The sequence below is a fragment of the Anomaloglossus baeobatrachus genome, chromosome 8, assembly GCF_048569485.1.
Source record: "Anomaloglossus baeobatrachus isolate aAnoBae1 chromosome 8, aAnoBae1.hap1, whole genome shotgun sequence".
NCBI lineage: Eukaryota > Metazoa > Chordata > Amphibia > Anura > Aromobatidae > Anomaloglossus > Anomaloglossus baeobatrachus.
The window spans coordinates 7,317,570-7,335,083 of NC_134360.1; the positions used below are offsets into that span (position 1 = coordinate 7,317,570).

Below are 17,514 nucleotides of genomic sequence, written 5' to 3' on the forward strand. Positions count from 1 at the left end.
ACAGACTCCCTGAAGATCCCCTCCAAGAAAATGGGCCCCAAAGTGAAATCTGCAGCAGGGGCCCAACCTGTAATGTGCCATTGATGACGGGTCCTCTGAGGTGACATGTCCAGGGACGACCGCTCCTCCGCACCCCCAGAATTACACATCTGCCTAAAGATTATCCAGAAGAAATCACCAACAAGAGAGATCAAAAAGATATATATATATATACACTGTATATACAGCAAAAGCAGCCCCGAGCGCCCCAGGTCTGCAGAGCTCTGTGTGATGAGGGCTGAGACTTGTATTCAGCTTTATGTGCAGAACAATATGTGATAGAAATATGGACATAATATCCATTCATCCTCTGTGTCCTCCATCACAACAGCTCCCATCCGCTCTACACAGTGGAGGAGAACCTCTCCCAGGGTCATCTATGGGAGATATGGAAGGTGGGAGAAAACCCCCTCACCGTGCACAAATATCACCGCTACAGTATGTGACAATCATCAGAGTCTGGATATCTGCACAATCACATGTGTATGGGGGGAAACAGCCGCATCTGTGCACAATCTACTGCAGAGGACCCCTGCCCAATATTATATATACACGAGGTTACATATTGATAAATACAAGAGATACAGATCATAACAGATAGATACAGTGAGAATAGATACATAGATAATAGATAATAGATAAATAGATAATAGATAGATAGAAAGATAGATAATAGATAGATAATAGATAAATAGATAATAGATAGATAGAGGGATAGATAGATAGATAGATAATAGATAGATAATAGATAAATAGATAATAGATAGATAGATAGATAGATAGATAGATAGATAGATAGATAGATAATAGATAGAGGGATAGATAGATAGAGGGATATATAGATAGATAGATAGAGGGATAGATAGATAATAGATAGATAATAGATAGAGATAATAGATAATAGATAGATAGATGGATAATAGATAGATAATAGATAGATAGATAGATAGAGGGATATATAGAGGGATAGATAGATAGATAGATAGAGGGATAGATAGATAATAGATAGATAATAGATAGAGATAATAGATAATAGATAGATAGATGGATAATAGATAGATAATAGATAGATAGATAGATAATAGATAGAGGGATAGATAGATAGATAGATAGATAATAGATAGATAATAGATAGATAGATAGATAATAGATAGAGGGATAGATAGATAGATAGATAGATAGATAGAGGGATGGATAGATAGATAGATAGATAGAGGCATAGATAGATAGATAGATAGATAGATAGATAGATAGATAGATAGATAGATAGATAGAGGGATAGATAGATAGATAGATAGATAGAGGCATAGATAGATAGATAGATAGATAGATAGAGGGATAGATGATAGATAGATAGATAGATAGAGGGATAGATAATAGATAGATAATAGATAGAGGGATAGATAATAGATACATGGATAGATAATAGAGAGATAGATAATAGATAGATAATAGATAGAGGGATAGATAGATAGATAGATAATAAATAGAGGGATAGATGGATAGATAATAGATAGAGGGATAGATAGATAGATAGATAATAAATAGAGGGATAGATGGATAGATAATAGATAGATAGAGATACATGGATAGATAGATAATGGATAAATAATAGATAGATAGATAATAGAGGGAAAGATAGATAGATAGAAAGATAGAGGGATAGATAGATAGATAATGGATGGATAGATAGATAGATAGATAATAGATAGAAAGATAATGGATAGATAATGGATAGATGGATAGATAGATAGATAAATAGATAATGGATAGATAATAGATAGATAATAGATAGATAGATAATGGATAGATAATGGATAGATAGAGGGATAGATAGATATAGATAGAGGGATAGATAGATAGGTAGATAATAGATAGATAGAGGGATAGATAGATAGATAGATAGATAGATAGATAGATAGATAGATAGAGGGATAGATATTTAGATAATAGATAGATAGAGGGATAGATAGAATGATAGATAAATAATAGATAGAGGGATAGATAGATAGAGGGATAGATAGACAGATAGATAGAGGGATAGATAGATAGATAGATAGATAGACAGATAGATAGACAGATAGATAGATAGAGGGATAGATAGAGGGAGAGATAGAGGGATAGATAGATAGATAGATAGAATGATAGAGGGATAGATAGATAGATAGATAGATAGATAGATAGATAGATAGATAGATAGATAATTCACCCCAGACTGTCCTGGCAGATGATGGGGGTTGTAGTTTGGAGTCTCTTCTCTGTAACCAGTTGAGCCCTTGTCCCCAGTGTCCCCAGTAGGGGATGTGACTGGTCCTCTGGGGTCGCCACTTACCCAATCTTTATGTAGACAATTCCCAGACTGAGAAAGATGTGGAAGATCCAGCGTCTCGTCTTCCTGTTCATATTCCTGGGTTTGGGGCTCCGCAGTGACCGGCAGTTGGGGGCTCCGCAGTATATGACAGTTGGGGGCTCCGCAGTGACCGGCAGTTGGGGGCTCCGCAGTGACCGGCAGTTGGGGGCTCCGCAGTATCTGACAGTTGGGGGCTCCGCAGTGACCGGCAGTTGGGGGCTCCGCAGTGACCGGCAGTTGGGGGCTCCGCAGTGACCGGCAGTTGGGGGCTCCGCAGTGACCGGCAGTTGGGGGCTCCGCAGTATCTGACAGTTGGGGGCTCCGCAGTGACCGGCAGTTGGGGGCTCCGCAGTGACCGGCAGTTGGGGGCTCCGCAGTATCTGACAGTTGGGTTGCTCTTGGTCGGGGGTCCAGGTCACAGGCTCGGCAGCCCCCTGTATGTGCCCGGCAGCCCTCAGTGACGGTGTCGCCCCTCTCCTCCCTGCTCGGGGGTCCTGCTTTGGATGCCGGTCACTAGTGATGATGCCGGCTCATGGCTGCTTCTTCTCACTCTCTTTGGGGTGCGGATTTGAAGTGCAAAAAAATATAAAAGACAGTTGAAGTCCCAAGAAAAAGAGATCGCAGAAGCCTCTGCGCGACATTCACCTGTTGCCTGAAGATCTGCAGCAGCTGCGTCCCTGCGCCACAAGCATGGTGCTGCCCAGCCAGGCTGCTCAGGTGATCGTCAGCAGGTAGACTGCCCGAGGACGCGCTGCAGCCAGGAGGAGGCTGGATCCTGTTTCATGCTGCACATTCCTGTGATCTGAGCGGAGCTGTCAGGGATGCGGCTGGGGGGATACTGCTGCCCCCTCCTGCAGGATGGACCGTGCTCCGGGGGCTGCTGACAGCTTCACCCTCCCTCTGCGACTTTCACTTAAACTTTTTGTTGTAATTTTTTGTGGCTTCCTTCCTAAAGTGATGATCTGTCCCTGAGATCTTGTAGCAGTGATCGCCTGCACCCTGTGAGTCAGTGACAGGCAGCAGATGGGGGGGACCAGTGGGGGGAGGGGGGAGAGCAGGGGGGGAGGAGGGGGGGAGAGGAGGGGGGCGCCACTCATCTATTTAGATCTTATCAAAATTTATTAAAGAAAAGCGAGACAGCGCCCACTAAGAAAAATAAGAAGTGGCCCATTGTTGTCTGGAGCAGATGCCTCCGCACTGAGCCCTGAGAGATTCACCTAAAATCCAATGTAAAAAACCTACAACCCTCTGCTGCCAGCGTAGAGGGGCGTCAGGTGCACAGTGGTGGGCTACACAGGGCAGGTCATCTACACTGCCTGAGGCCGGAGAAGGGGGCACATATATAAATACATGGCCCAGTGTAAATGCCACTGACCTCCTGAATTTGGCAATGTTTCGCTTCTTTTCCAGCGCCTCTCCGTTCTTGAGTTATGACCCTTTTCTTATATATAAAACTAGTACTTTAGTCAATGGGGTGTGGTCTTAACTCTTCTCTGTGGGCATATTTTTCAGCACTCCGCCCCTTTGGCAAAAAGGACCAGATTTATATACAGGGAAGAAAGGGCCATATTTCAGGAACGCTAGAGGTGGCGGGAGATGGGAAGCAAGAAAGGGTGAAGCTGGGACCCCCGACCTAACGAGTAGGGATGAGTGAACCCACACTGTAAAGATCAGGGTTCATACTAAATACCGGGTGTCCAGACCTTAGACCCGAACATGGCCTTTTACCTGTACGTCCGATTCCAAATTGTCTGCTCATCAAAAACAGAGGGGATCCCACAGCGTAATAAATAAATAAATAAATAAAGCCAATTCTTCAACTGCTGTTGATTTGTTAATTCTGCCTCCCAAAGATCACGGTACGGCGCGGCTCATATTTATCCTGCGCTCTACCACGAGCGCTTACATCGGGGAATTATATGTAAATCTCTGCAAATCATGAGTCAGACAAAATTCCTAACCGAAAATTCACTGTACTGAGGTAGAGAGGGTCACTTTGACCTCACGTCTGGCCTGTGCTCCGGCGGTGTCCATCTTTTTACACCTCTTTTTAGGCGTGCACAAAAGTGCGGTCATCAAGACTTTTCTTCACTTTTGAAAAGACAGACACCATTACACAGCGGCCAAACAGAGTCCGGAGTAACGCTCCTGCTTCATTAGTGAATGGATCCATCAGGGGTTTCACCTGCATCATTTATTTTGGTGATGTAGATGGGAAACCCTGATGTAAGCACTTAGCATAGAGCACAGGATAAATGTGAACTGATCCAAAAGGTTCTGTACCCAAATCGCTACCATAAAGCATTCACCTCATCCCACTCATCCCACAAAAACACAATTCCCCACTCAGGTCCATCCTTCCAGGTTAATGGAAATATAGGAGGCGTCCATGTTACTGGTAGCACAAAGATTCTGGGAAAATGCTATGGCTCTCCCTCTAACACAAGAAATCCAGCAATATCTGTACTCCCAAATCCAAATGCCCTCCTCTCTTCTGAGCTCCACAATGTGCCTAAACCACAGTTACATCCAAGTTTGGTATTATTCTAGTGAGGAGAGCTGACTTAATTTACAGGGTGCAGGTTTGCAGAAGCACAAGCTGGGCACAATCTATGGTCACTGCAATGTACTGGGCACTACAATGCACTGGGCACAAGGGTTTATTTTCAATTTTTAATTCTACCACATTCAATGTGTTTGAATCCATGGGTGTTTTCCAGAAACTAAATTGTCACTACACCTGTAGATAAATTCCCAGAGGGGTGTAATTTCCAAAATGTGGTCACTTGACTGGATTTTTGTTGTTCTGGCACTCAGGGGCTCTGCAAATGGAGTCTGCAAACTATTCTAGGAAAAGCTTGTGCTCCAAAAATCAACTGGCGCTCCTTCCCCTCCGAGCCCTGTGGTGCAGTCAGTGCTGTACGGCCACATGTGGGGTATTGCCACGTCGAGAAGACATTGTGTCACACATTTTGGGACCTTTTTTACCTATTCACCTTGTAAAAAGAGGAAATCTGAGGTTAAAATAATTTTAGTGGTAAAAATGTAATTCTTTTTTCTTCACTGCCCATAATAGTATGACACACCTGTAGTGTCAATAATCTCACTGCACCCCTGGATGAATTCATTGAGGGGTGCAGTTTGTAAAATGGGGTCTGCTGTGGGGGGTTTCTGCTGTCCTGGCACTTCAGGGGCTCTGCCAATGTGACATGGCACCCGCAAACCAATCCAACTAAATTTGCACTCCAGTATGGCGCTCCTTCCTTCTTCACTTTGCATTGTGCCTCAAACGTACGTTAGTTTTTTACCTTATATGACGTATTGGCGAACTAAGGAGAAATTGCACAACAAACTGTATGGTTCATTATCTCCTGTTACCCTTGTGTAAATGAAAGATTTGGGGTTAAGACAACATTTTTTTGTTAAGTTTTTTTTTTTAATTTTCACAGCTCAACCTTATAAAATTCTGTGAAGCACCCAGGGGTTAAAAGTGGTCACCAAACATCTAGATAAATTCCTTGTGGGTCTAGTTTCCAAAATTTGTCATTTGTGATGGAGCTCTACTGTTTAGGCAAGGAAGTCTCCGCACGCAACATGGCATCCGCTAACAATTCAAGATAATTTGGCAGTCAAAAAATCAAATGGCGCTCCTTCCCTTCCGAGACCTGCTGTGCATTCAAACAGTAGATTTCCACCACATACGGGGACTTGGCGTACTCAGGAGAAATTGCACAACAAATTGTATTTCCTCTTCTTTCCATTGTGAAAATGAAAGATTTGGTTAAAGCAACATTTTTGTGGTTAAAAATATATTTTTTTCCATTTTCATGGGTCAACGTTATAAAATTCTGTAAATCTTGTAGGGGTTCTAGGTGCTCACCAAACATTTACATAAATTAGGTGAGGGGTCTAGTTTCCAAAATGGGGTCACTTGTGGGGGGTTTCCAGTGTTTGGGCACATTAGGGGGCTCTCAAAATGAGAGATGGCATCCAGTATCGATTCCAGACAATTTTGTGCTCTAAAATTCAAATGGTGCTCCTTCCCTTTCGAGCCCTGCCGTGCGCCCAAACAGTAGAATTACACCGCATATGGGGTAGCAACGTGCTCAGGAGAAATTGCACAACAAATTATATGGTACATTTCTCTTGTGACCCTCGTGAAAGTGCAAAACTTTGGGCTAAAATAACATTTTTGTCTGAAAAAGTAACATTTTCATTTTTGCCTTGCACATTGCTTTAGTTCCTGTGAAGCACCTAAAGTGTTAATAAACTTTATGGATGTGGGTTTGAGCTGTATAAGGGGTGCAGATTTTAGAATGGGGTCACTTTTGGGTATTTTCTGTCACCTAGGCCTCTCAAAGTCACTTCAAATATGATTTGGTCCCTAAAATAATGGTTTTGTAAATTTTGCTGGAAATATGAGAAATTGCTGATAAACTTTGAACCCTTCTAACTTCCTAACAAAAAAAATGTTTTAAAAATTGTGGTGATGTGGAGTAGAATGTGGGAAATGTTATTTATTAAAGGGAGCCTGTCACATACTCACATGTGGGCGCTCTGATCCGATCCGGTCCGATGGGCATTGCTGATCTTGAACAGGCGCTTCCTCTATCGTTGCGATCGCCATTCTTCTTCCTGCTTTGTGTGAATGACGGGTCCTATGTCATCCATACAATGCCCTCCACTGAACTCCTGCACACATGCATTCTGTCTGCCGTGCTGAGGGCAGAGTAAAGTACTGTAATGTGCAGGTGCGGGGAAAGGTCAAAGACCGCCCGTGCATGCGCACTTTAATACTTTGCTCTGCCATCAGCAGACAAAAGTGCGCATGCGCAGGAGTGCAATGGAGGGCATTGTGTGAATGACGTATGATGCGTCATCCACACTAAGTAGGAACGAGGACAGCAATCGCAAGGATAGAGGAGGCACCAGACCCGAGACCAGTAGCGTCCATTGGACCGGAACGTATCGGACCATCCCACAGGTGAGTAGGTGACAGGTTCCCTTTAACTATTTTGTGTGACACACCTCTCTGGCTTAAGAGTATAAAAAAAAATAAAGTTTGAAAATTACAAAATTTTCAATATTTTCTGATAAATTTCCAATATTTTCTTAAATAAACGCAAATAAAATATCATCTTAAATTTACCACTGTCATGAAGTACAATATGTCATGAAAAAACAATCACCAGGAAATGCTGAAGCTCTAGAGTTATTACATCATAAAGTGACACTGGTCAGAATTGTGAAAAATGCCCTGGTCATGAAGGTGAAAACAGGCTTGGGAGAGAAGGGTCAAATAAATATTAAAAAAAAAGTGGGCTTCACCCTAATTTTTATAATTAGCACAGGTAAAAGCAGACAGCTGGGGGAGGGTATTATCAGGCTGGGAGGGTTCATGGTTATTTGTTCCTTCCCAGCCTAAAATTAGCAGCCCGCAGCCTCCCCATTAGTTGAACATGCATTAGATGCTCTAATTCTGGCGCTTTGCCCGGCTCTTCCCAATTGCACTGGTGCTGTGGTAATTAGGGTAATACTTTTGGGATTGATGTCAGCTGTGAATTGACAGGTGGCATCAAGTCCGAGGGTAAGTAATGGAGAGGCATCTATCAGTTACCCCCATTACTAACCATGATTAAAAGAGACACATAGGAACAATATTTTATATAAGTAAAGACTCCCCCACACTCCCTCATTCACCAATTTATTAAATTTTAAACATCCTGTATGTTCCAACAATAATCCAACAGGTGAAGTTCCACGATGCCCATCGATTCCTATGTATTCTCGTCCTGAGAAAGTTCTCAGAACAAGGGTCCATAGGTTACTGCCGATCAGCAGAGCCAACCCTCGATTTTACCAGTTATAAATAAGTAATTCAAAATTATGTTTCTGCACCAAAAACCAGCATATGCGCAAGAAAAATGCTGCGTAAAATCCATTTATCGGAATGGGTTAAAAATGCTGCAAAAAAGTTGAATGTGAACAGACCCTTAATGTCCAGTTTCTGGTTTCCAGTGTTCTGCAGAAGAAGAATGAACTTTCTTGCAGGGAAATTAATGATATCAGTGAATTGCAGCTGACAGTATATAGCGTCCTTATACCTGTATATCAGAGCCATTTCTCAGGTGCTTTCTACTCTGTAACCATAGGAAAGGGGTCTTCGTGCACCCCCCAAAAACTGTAGGGTGAATATTTAGAAAGATTCCACTGGTAGAACAACAGCGGTCCCGAGAGGACATCTTCCAAAGTATCTCTCAAGGATAGAAGTTTATCCCTTTGTGTCTTCTTTATATTACGGTATTACTAGCTGTAGTACCTGGTGTTGCCCGGGATAGTAACTAAGTCTCTCTCTCCCTCTCTCCCACTGTCCCACTCTCCCACTGTCCCTCTCCCTCTCTCTCACTGTCCCTCTCTCTCTCTCTCACTGTCCCTCCCCCTCTCTCCCACTGTCCCTCTCCCACTCTCCCACTGTCCCTCTCCCACTCTCCCACTGTCCCTCTCCCACTCTCCCACTGTCCCTCTCCCACTCTCCCACTGTCCCTCTCCCTCTCTCCCACTGTCCCACTCTCCCACTGTCCCTCTCCCACTCTCCCACTGTCCCTCTCCCACTCTCCCACTGTCCCTCTCCCTCTCTCCCACTGTCCCACTCTCCCACTGTTCCTCCCCCTCTCTCCTACTGTCCCTTTCCCTTTCTCCCACTGTCCCTCTCCCTCTCTCTCACTGTCCCTCTCCCTCTCTCTCGCTGTCCCTCTCCCTCTCTCCCACTGTCCCACTCTCCCACTGTCCCTCTCCCACTCTCCCACTGTCCCTCTCCCTCTCTCCCACTGTCCCACTCTCCCACTGTCCCTCTCCCTCTCTCCCACTGTCCCACTCTCCCACTGTCCCTCTCCCACTCTCCCACTGTCCCTCTCCCTCTCTCCCACTGTCCCACTCTCCCACTGTCCCTCTCCCTCTCTCCCACTGTCCCACTCTCCCACTGTCCCTCTCCCACTCTCCCACTGTCCCTCTCCCTCTCTCCCACTGTCCCTCTCCCTCTCTCTCACTGTCCCTCTCCCTCTCTCTCACTGTCCCTCTCCCTCTCTCCCACTGTCCCACTCTCCCACTGTCCCTCTCCCACTCTCCCACTGTCCCTCTCCCTCTCTCCCACTGTCCCTCCCCCTCTCTCCCACTGTCCCTCTCCCTCTCTTCCACTCTCCTTCTCTCCAACTTTCCCTCTTTATCTCTGTCTCTCTCTCACTCTCCTTCTTGCTTTCTCTCTCTGCCTCTCTCTTTCTCTTTCCCACTCTCTCCCACTCTTCCTCTTGTTTTCTCTGCCTCGCACTCTACCACTCTCCCACTCTGCCTGTCTCCCACTCTCTTTATCTCCCACGCTCCCTCTCTTTCTCGCTGTCTCTCTCCCACTCACCCCCTCTACCTCTCTCCCACTCTCCCTCTCTCCCACTCTCCCTCTCTCCCACTCTCCCTCTTTCTCACACTCCCCCTCTCCCTCTCTCCCACTCTCCCCCTCTCTCTCTCTCCCCCACTCTACCTCTCTTTCTCTCTGTCTCTCTCCCACTCTCGCCCTCTCCCTCTCTCTCTCTCCCTCGCTTCCACTCTTCCACTTTCCCTCTCTCCCACTCTCCCTCTCTCCCACTCTCCCCCACTCTCTTTCTCCCTCCCTCTCCCTCTCTCCCTCGCTTCCACTCTTCCACTCTCCCTCTCTCCCCCTCTCTCCCACTCTCCCCCGCTCTCTCTCTCTCCCACTCTCCCTCTCTCCCACTCTCCCTCTCTCCCACTCTACCTCTCTTTCTCTCTGTCTCTCTCCCACTCTCCCTGTCTCCCTCTCTCTCTCTCTCCCTCGCTTCCACTCTCTCTCTCCCACTCTCCCCCACTTTCTCTCTCTCCCACTCTACCTCTCTTTCTCTCTGTCTCTCTCCCACTCTCCCCCTCTCCCTCTCTTTCCCTTGCTTCCACTCTTCCACTCTCCCTCTCCCTCTCTCCCACTGTCACGCTCCCTCTCTCCCACTGTCCCTCTCCCTCTCTCCCACTCTCCTTCTCTCCAACTTTCCCTCTTTATCTCTGTCTCTCTCACTCTCCTTCTTGCTTTCTCTCTCTGCCTCTCTCTTTCTCTTTCCCACTCTCTCCCACTCTTCCTCTTGTTTTCTCTGTCTCGCACTCTACCACTCTCCCACTCTGCCTCTCTCCCACTCTCTCTATCTCCCACCCTCCCTCTCTTTCTCTCTGTCTCTCTCCCACTCTCCCCCTCTACCTCTCTCCCACTCTCCCTCTCTCCCACTCTCCCTCTTTCCCACTCTCCCCCTCTCCCTCTCTCCCTCTCTCCCACTCTCCCCCACTCTCTCTCTCTCTCCCACTCTACCTCTCTTTCTCTCTCTCCCACTCTCCCCCTCTCCCTCTCTCTCTCTCCCTCGCTTCCACTCTCCCTCTCTCCCACTCTCTCTCTCTCTCCCTCTCTCCCTTGCTTCCACTCTTCCACTCTCCCTCCCTCACCCTCTCTCCCACTCTCCCCCACTCTCCCTCTCTCCCACTCTCCCACTCTCCTACTCTCCCCCACTCTCCCTCTCTCCCACTCTCCCTCCCTCCCCCTCTCTTCCACTCTCCCCCACTCTCCCTCTCTCCCCCACTCTCTCTCTCTCTCCCTCTCTCCCTCGCTTCCACTCTTCCACTCTCCTTCTCTCCCCCTCTCTCCCACTCTCTCCCACTCTCTCTCTCTCCCACTCTCCCTCTCTCTCCTACTCTCCCCCACTCTCCCTCTCTCCCACTCCCCCCCACTCTCTCTCTCTCCCTCGCTTCCACTCTCCCACTCTCCCTCTCTCCCCCTCTCTCCTACTCTCCCCCACTCTCTCTCTCTCTCCCTCTCTCCCTCGCTTCCACTCTTCCACTCTCCCTCTCTCCCCCTCTCTCCCACTCTCCCCCACTCTCTCTCTCTCCCACTCTCCCTCTCTCCCCCTCTCTCCTACTCTCCCCCACTCTCCCCCACTCTCTCTCTCCCTCTCTCCCACTCTCCCTCTCTCTCTCTCTCTCTCCCCCTCTCTCCCACTCTCCCTCTCTCCCCCTCTCTCCCCCTCTCTCCCACTCTCCCCCACTCTCTCTCTCTCCCTCTCTCCCACTCTCCCTCTCTCTCTCTCTCCCTCGCTTCCACTCTTCCACTCTCCTTCTCTCCTTCTCACCCTCACACCACATAAATCATATTAACTGACACATAAGCTTTTTATTCTAAGAATGTCCTTCGTTGCCTATAGCAACCAATCACAGCTCCTATTAATGACCTGTAGCAAAACAGAAGCAGAGCTGTGATTGGTTGCTATAGGTCACCTGATAAATATCCAGGCCAATATATTACCTCACACATCCAAACAGTAAGAAAGCAGGTTTTTTGGTGAATAACTGTAAAGCACGGGGTTAAATTTCCACCTCAAAACATAGTCTACGACGTTCCCTGAGTCACATGGGGCGTCTGTGCAAAATATCGTGATTGTAAATGCGACGGTGCGGATTCTTTTAGCGGACACACACACACACACACACACACACACACATATATACACACACACATACACACATACATACATACAACTACACTCACATTCACACACTATATATATATATATATATATATATATATATATACATTCAGATTTATAAATTATACTAGCTGTAGCACCCGGCGTTGCCCGGGATAGTAACTGTCTCTCTGTCTCTCTCCCAGTCTCTGTCTGTCTCTCTCTTTCCTTGTCTGTCTGTGTCTATGTCTCTGTCTGTTTCTATCTCTCTCTCTGTATTTGTATCAGTCTATCTGTCTCCATCTCTGTGTCTGTCTGTCTCTCTCTGTCTCTTTCCCTGTCTGTCTCTTAGTCCGGCTGCCTCTTTGCCGTCTGTCTTTTTCCTTGTCTGTCTCTTTCCCCGTCTGTCTCTTTCCCCGTCTGTCTCTTTCCTCGTCTGTCTCTTTACCCGTCTGTGTCTTTCCCCGGCTGTCTCTTTGTCCGTCTGTCTCTTTCCCCGTCTGTGTCTTTCCTCATCTGTCTCTTTCCCAATCTGTCTCTTTCCCGGTCTGTCTCTTTCCCCGTCTGTCTCTTTCCTCATCTGTCTCTTTCCCGATCTGTCTCTTTCCAGGTCTGTCTCTTTCCAGGGCTGTCTCTTTCTAGGTCTGTCTCTTTGCCCGTCTGTCTCTTTCTAGGTCTGTTTCTTTCCCCGTCTGTCTCTTTCCCCGTCTGTCTCTTTCCAGGTCTGTCTCTTTCCAGGTCTGTCTCTTTCCCGGTCTGTCTCTTTCTCCTTCTGTCTCTTTCCAGGTCTACCTCTTTCCAGGTCTGTCGCTTTGCCCGTCTGTCTCTTTCCAGGGCTGTCTCTTTGCCCATCGGTCTCTTTGCCCATCTGTCTCTTTCTAGGTTTGTCTCTTGGCCCGTCTTTTTCTTTGCCTGTCTGTCTCTTTTCAGGTCTGTCTCTTTCCAGGGCTGTCTCTTTCTAGGTCTGTCTCTTTGCCCGTCTGTCTCTTTCTAGGTCTGTCTCTTTCCCCGTCTGTCTCTTTCCAGGACTGTCTCTTTCCCCGGCTGGCTCTTTCCTGGTCTGTCTCTTTCTCCTTCTGTCTCTTTCCAGGTCTGTCTCTTTCCAGGGCTGTCTCTTTGCCCATCGGTCTCTTTGCCCATCTGTCTCTTTCTAGGTTTGTCTCTTGGCCCGTCTTTTTCTTTGCCTGTCTGTCTCTTTTCAGGTCTGTCTCTTTCTAGGTCTGTCTCTTTGCCCGTCTGTCTCTTTCTAGGTCTGTCTCTTTCCCCGTCTGTCTCTTTCCAGGACTGTCTCTTTCTAGGTCTGTCTCTTTGCCCGTCTGTCTCTTTCTAGGTCTGTCTCTTTCCCCGTCTGTCTCTTTCCAGGACTGTCTCTTTCCCCGGCTGGCTCTTTCCTGGTCTGTCTCTTTCTCCTTCTGTCTCTTTCCAGGTCTGCCTCTTTCCAGGTCTGTCGCTTTGCCCGTCTGTCTCTTTCCAGGTCTGTCTCTTTGCCCGTCTGTCTCTTTTCAGGGCTGTCTCTTTGCCCATCGGTCTCTTTGCCCATCTGTCTCTTTCTAGGTCTGTCTCTTTGCCCGTCTGTCTCTTTCCAAGGCTGTCTGTTTCCATGGCTGTCTCTTTCCAGGCCTGTCTCTTTGCCCGTCTGTCTCTTTCTAGGTCTGTCTCTTGGTCCGTCTGTTTCTTTGCCCGTCTGTCTCTTTCCAAGGCTGTCTCTTTCCAGGGCTGTCTCTTTTTCCAGCTGTTTCTTTGCTTGGCTGTCTTTTTCCAGGGCTGTCTCTTTCCAGGTCTGTCTCTTTGCCCATCTGTCTCTTTCCAAGGCTGTCTCTTTGCCCAGCTGTTTCTTTGCCCGTCTGTCTCTTTCCAGGTCTGTCTCTTTGCCCGTCTGTCTCTGTCAGTCTCTATCTCTCTGTCTCTTTCCCCGTCTGTCTGTTTCTGTCTGTCTGTCTTTTTCTGTCTCTCTCTATCCGTCTCCCCACTGACATCTTATTACCTCACACATAAGTATAACAGTTTATTTTGTTCCTATAGCAACCACTGACAGTTGCTATTAATAACCTGTAGCTCCCACTTCCATTCAGTTTAATGGAGGCAGGATTTTTGGAGAGTAACTGTAAAGCGTGGGGTTAAATTTTCCTGACCAAACATAGCCTATGACGTTCCTGAGTCACATGGAGTGTCTGTGCAAAATTTTGTGATTATAAATGCGACGGTGCAAATTCCTTTAGCAAGCACACACACACACACACACATACACACACACACACATACACACACAAACATACACACACATACACACACACTCACACACACACATTATACACACACATACACACACTTACAAACATTATATAAATATATATATATATATATATATATATATATATATATATATATATATATACACACATACACTCATCTTTATATATTAGAATACTAGTACATATTTGTGATGTAAACATTTAATAAATGTATATTTCCCTAAATGTTGATTTATTATTATAGGCTCATCAGTAGTAGCTCAATATTTAGTGCGTTGAAGCGTCCTCGATCCTTTGTTGCATAGCGCTGCAGGTAATATATGGTGAGATCTGAGGCCGGGGATCACTCCGGTGAGTAAATAATCATCTGATTTTCTCCAGGAGAAGTGGCCGATATTTGCCAGTATACAATGCATGAGCGATCCGTTATCATTCATCCACAGATATTACAATATACAACCAAATACAATCTCCGCAATGTATAGAAATCCGGAGCGTTTTTCAGCGGCTGTGTATGGGAGACACAGGACGGAATCGCACGCGCTGCAGATTCGGTTTGTGAAAAATTCCTAAACAGCCCAAGTGAATAGTAATTGTCTGCGCGTCGTCCGCTCGTGTCTGGTTATTCTCCAACAGAAAATATATCGGTGTGAACCTTCCATTATTGTGATGAGCAGAAAAAATGGGGACCGTCCACCTGGGACCCTGCATGGTCAGACACGGCCATCAGCTTTCACCCTGGGAAAACCCCTTTAAATGCAGATTTTTTTTTTTTGAGAATTTTCCCTTATGAATTGCAGAAGTGAGGACAGCAATGAATTCCGTAGAGAAAATTGACAATTTGGCAGATTTTAAATTTCCAGGATAATGTGCAGAGAATGTATTGAACAGACTGATTTCTCTGGAGCGTCACTGCTTTTCCTCGTGTAAATCTGCGCCGTGCGACAGAAGTGGATGAGACACAACTCCCAGGAAGCGAGGAGTTTCACCACAGTTTATGCTGTAGCTCTTTATTTTGCCCTCTTGTGGACATTAGCAGGTAGCACAGCCCCTGAAATAATGGAAAGTCCTGAATATACACAGCAATAAAAGTTTTTCAGAAATCCTTAAATAATTGCATTGTTGTCAAAACATTTTTTTTTGTTCGACCTTTATCTCTCAGAAATCACCCCCTCTGTACACATGCACGCTCAGTTCAGTCAAACATGTATGTGCTAGATGCTAGACTGCACTGATTTTCAGTTATGAGCCGGCACTACCATGCTCGGGTGCTCTGTACTGGTAACTAGTGATGAGCGGGCACTACCATGCTCGGGTGCTCAGCACTGGTAACTAGTGATGAGCGGGCACTACCATGCTCGGGTGCTCTGTACTGGTAACTAGTGATGAGCGGGCACTACCATGCTCGGGTGCTCAGTACTGGTAACTAGTGATGAGCGGGCACTACCATGCTCGGGTGCTCAGTACTGGTAACTAGTGATGAGCGGGCACTACCATGCTCGGGTGCTCAGTACTGGTAACTAGTGATGAGCGGGCACTACCATGCTCGGGTGCTCAGTACTGGTAACTAGTGATGAGCGGGCACTACCATGCTCGGGTGCTCTGTACTGGTAACTAGTGATGAGCGGGCACTACCATGCTCGGGTGCTCAGTACTGGTAACTAGTGATGAGCAGGCACTACTATGCTCGGGTGCTCAGTACTGGTAACTAGTGGTGAGCGGGCACTACCATGCTCGGGTGCTCAGTACTCGTAACTAGTGGTGAGCGGGCACTACCATGCTCGGGTTGTCAGTACTGGTAACTAGTGATGAGTGGGCACTACCATGCTCGGGTTGTCAGTACTCGTAACTAGTGGTGAGCGGACACTACCATGCTTGGGTTGTCAGTACTGGATATAGCAACATGTGATGATAAAACTTAACCTTTAGTTGAGTTATTTAAAATAAATATATATACAATCTGTGATCCAAACACCAATTAAAACCTGGAAATGATGGGACCAATGTATGATGCGTGTATCTATGGCGCCATCATTTACAGAATAAGGGGAACAAGTAACGTTCACCTTAATAAACAACACCGGAAAGGTAATTAATTTTTCCACACACAAATAGCTGATATGGTGTCGCTGATTAGACAGATGCTGGGTAAGTGCAGCCTTCAGAGATGCGTATATTCACAAGAAGTAGCATGCCACTTCACAAACAGGATATTGTCACTCAGCGTCATCACCACCAGACCAATATAGTGTGAATGTCCTACTATAGAGCTATACTAGTGTAATACGCTCTATCAGGGGACAACCAAACAGATGCACCATGACATACAGTACCCAGGAGATAATGACCTCCTAATGCATATACCATGCTATATACCAACTATATTAAGGAGTCAAAGAACATGGGATGTCAAATACAGTGCAATATTAGGACCACTTAAAGTGGAACCATCTCACCCAGTCTTTTTGTCGGTGAGGTATCGTCCTACTCCAGTGTTGCTTAGTCCATATACCGACACGGGGGGAGCAGTGGCTTGGTCACTGGCCCTGTCTGGGATAAAGCTGACCCTTAGATTATCCACAAAAACTCCCGCCCTTACAAGGCCAGTCCACAGCTGGCCCTGTTGTGGCTGACCCTAGTATCCATAATACAGGTGCTCGGTACTGGTATCTAGTGATGAGTGGGCACTACCATGCTCAGGTGCTCAGTACTCGTAACTAGTGATGAGCGGGCACTACCATGCTCAGGTGCTCAGTACTGGTAACTAGTGATGAGCGGGCACTACCATGCTCAGGTGCTCAGTACTGGTAACTAGTGATGAGCGGGCACTACCATGCTCAGGTGCTCAGTACTGGTAACTAGTGATGAGCGGGCACTACCATGCTCGGGTGCTCAGTACTGGTAACTAGTGATGAGCGGACACTACCATGCTCGGGTGCTCAGTACTGGTAACTAGTGATGAGCGGGCACTACCATGCTCAGGTGCTCAGTACTGGTAACTAGTGATGAGCGGGCACTACCATGCTCGGGTGCTCAGTACTGGTAACTAGTGATGAGCGGGCACTACCATGCTCCGGTGCTCTGTACTGGTAACTAGTGATGAGCGGGCACTACCATGCTCAGGTGCTCAGTACTGGTAACTAGTGATGAGCGGGCACTATCATGCTCGGGTGCTCAGTACTTGTAACTAGTGATGAGCGGACACTACCATGCTCGGGTGCTCAGTACTGGTAACTAGTGATGAGCGGCCACTGCCATGCTCAGGTGCTCAGTACTGGTAACTAGCGATGAGCGGGCACTGCCATGATCGGGTGCTCAGTACTGGTAACTAGTGATGAGCGGGCACTACCATGCTCAGGTGCTCAGTACT

At 46.7% G+C, this 17,514-nt stretch overlaps 1 protein-coding gene across 1 annotated transcript in view; it reads right to left on the reverse strand.

Annotated features, from left to right (window-relative positions):
- Positions 1-3,376, reverse strand: part of LOC142249579 (protein Wnt-7a) — a 106,076-nt gene extending 102,700 nt beyond the window's left edge. The window contains exon 1 of the mRNA XM_075321270.1: positions 2,372-3,376. Within this exon, the coding sequence (XP_075177385.1) occupies positions 2,372-2,442 (71 nt within the window). The 5' untranslated portion in view covers positions 2,443-3,376. The remainder of the gene's footprint in view (positions 1-2,371) is intronic.
- Positions 3,377-17,514: the final 14,138 nt, after the last annotated feature.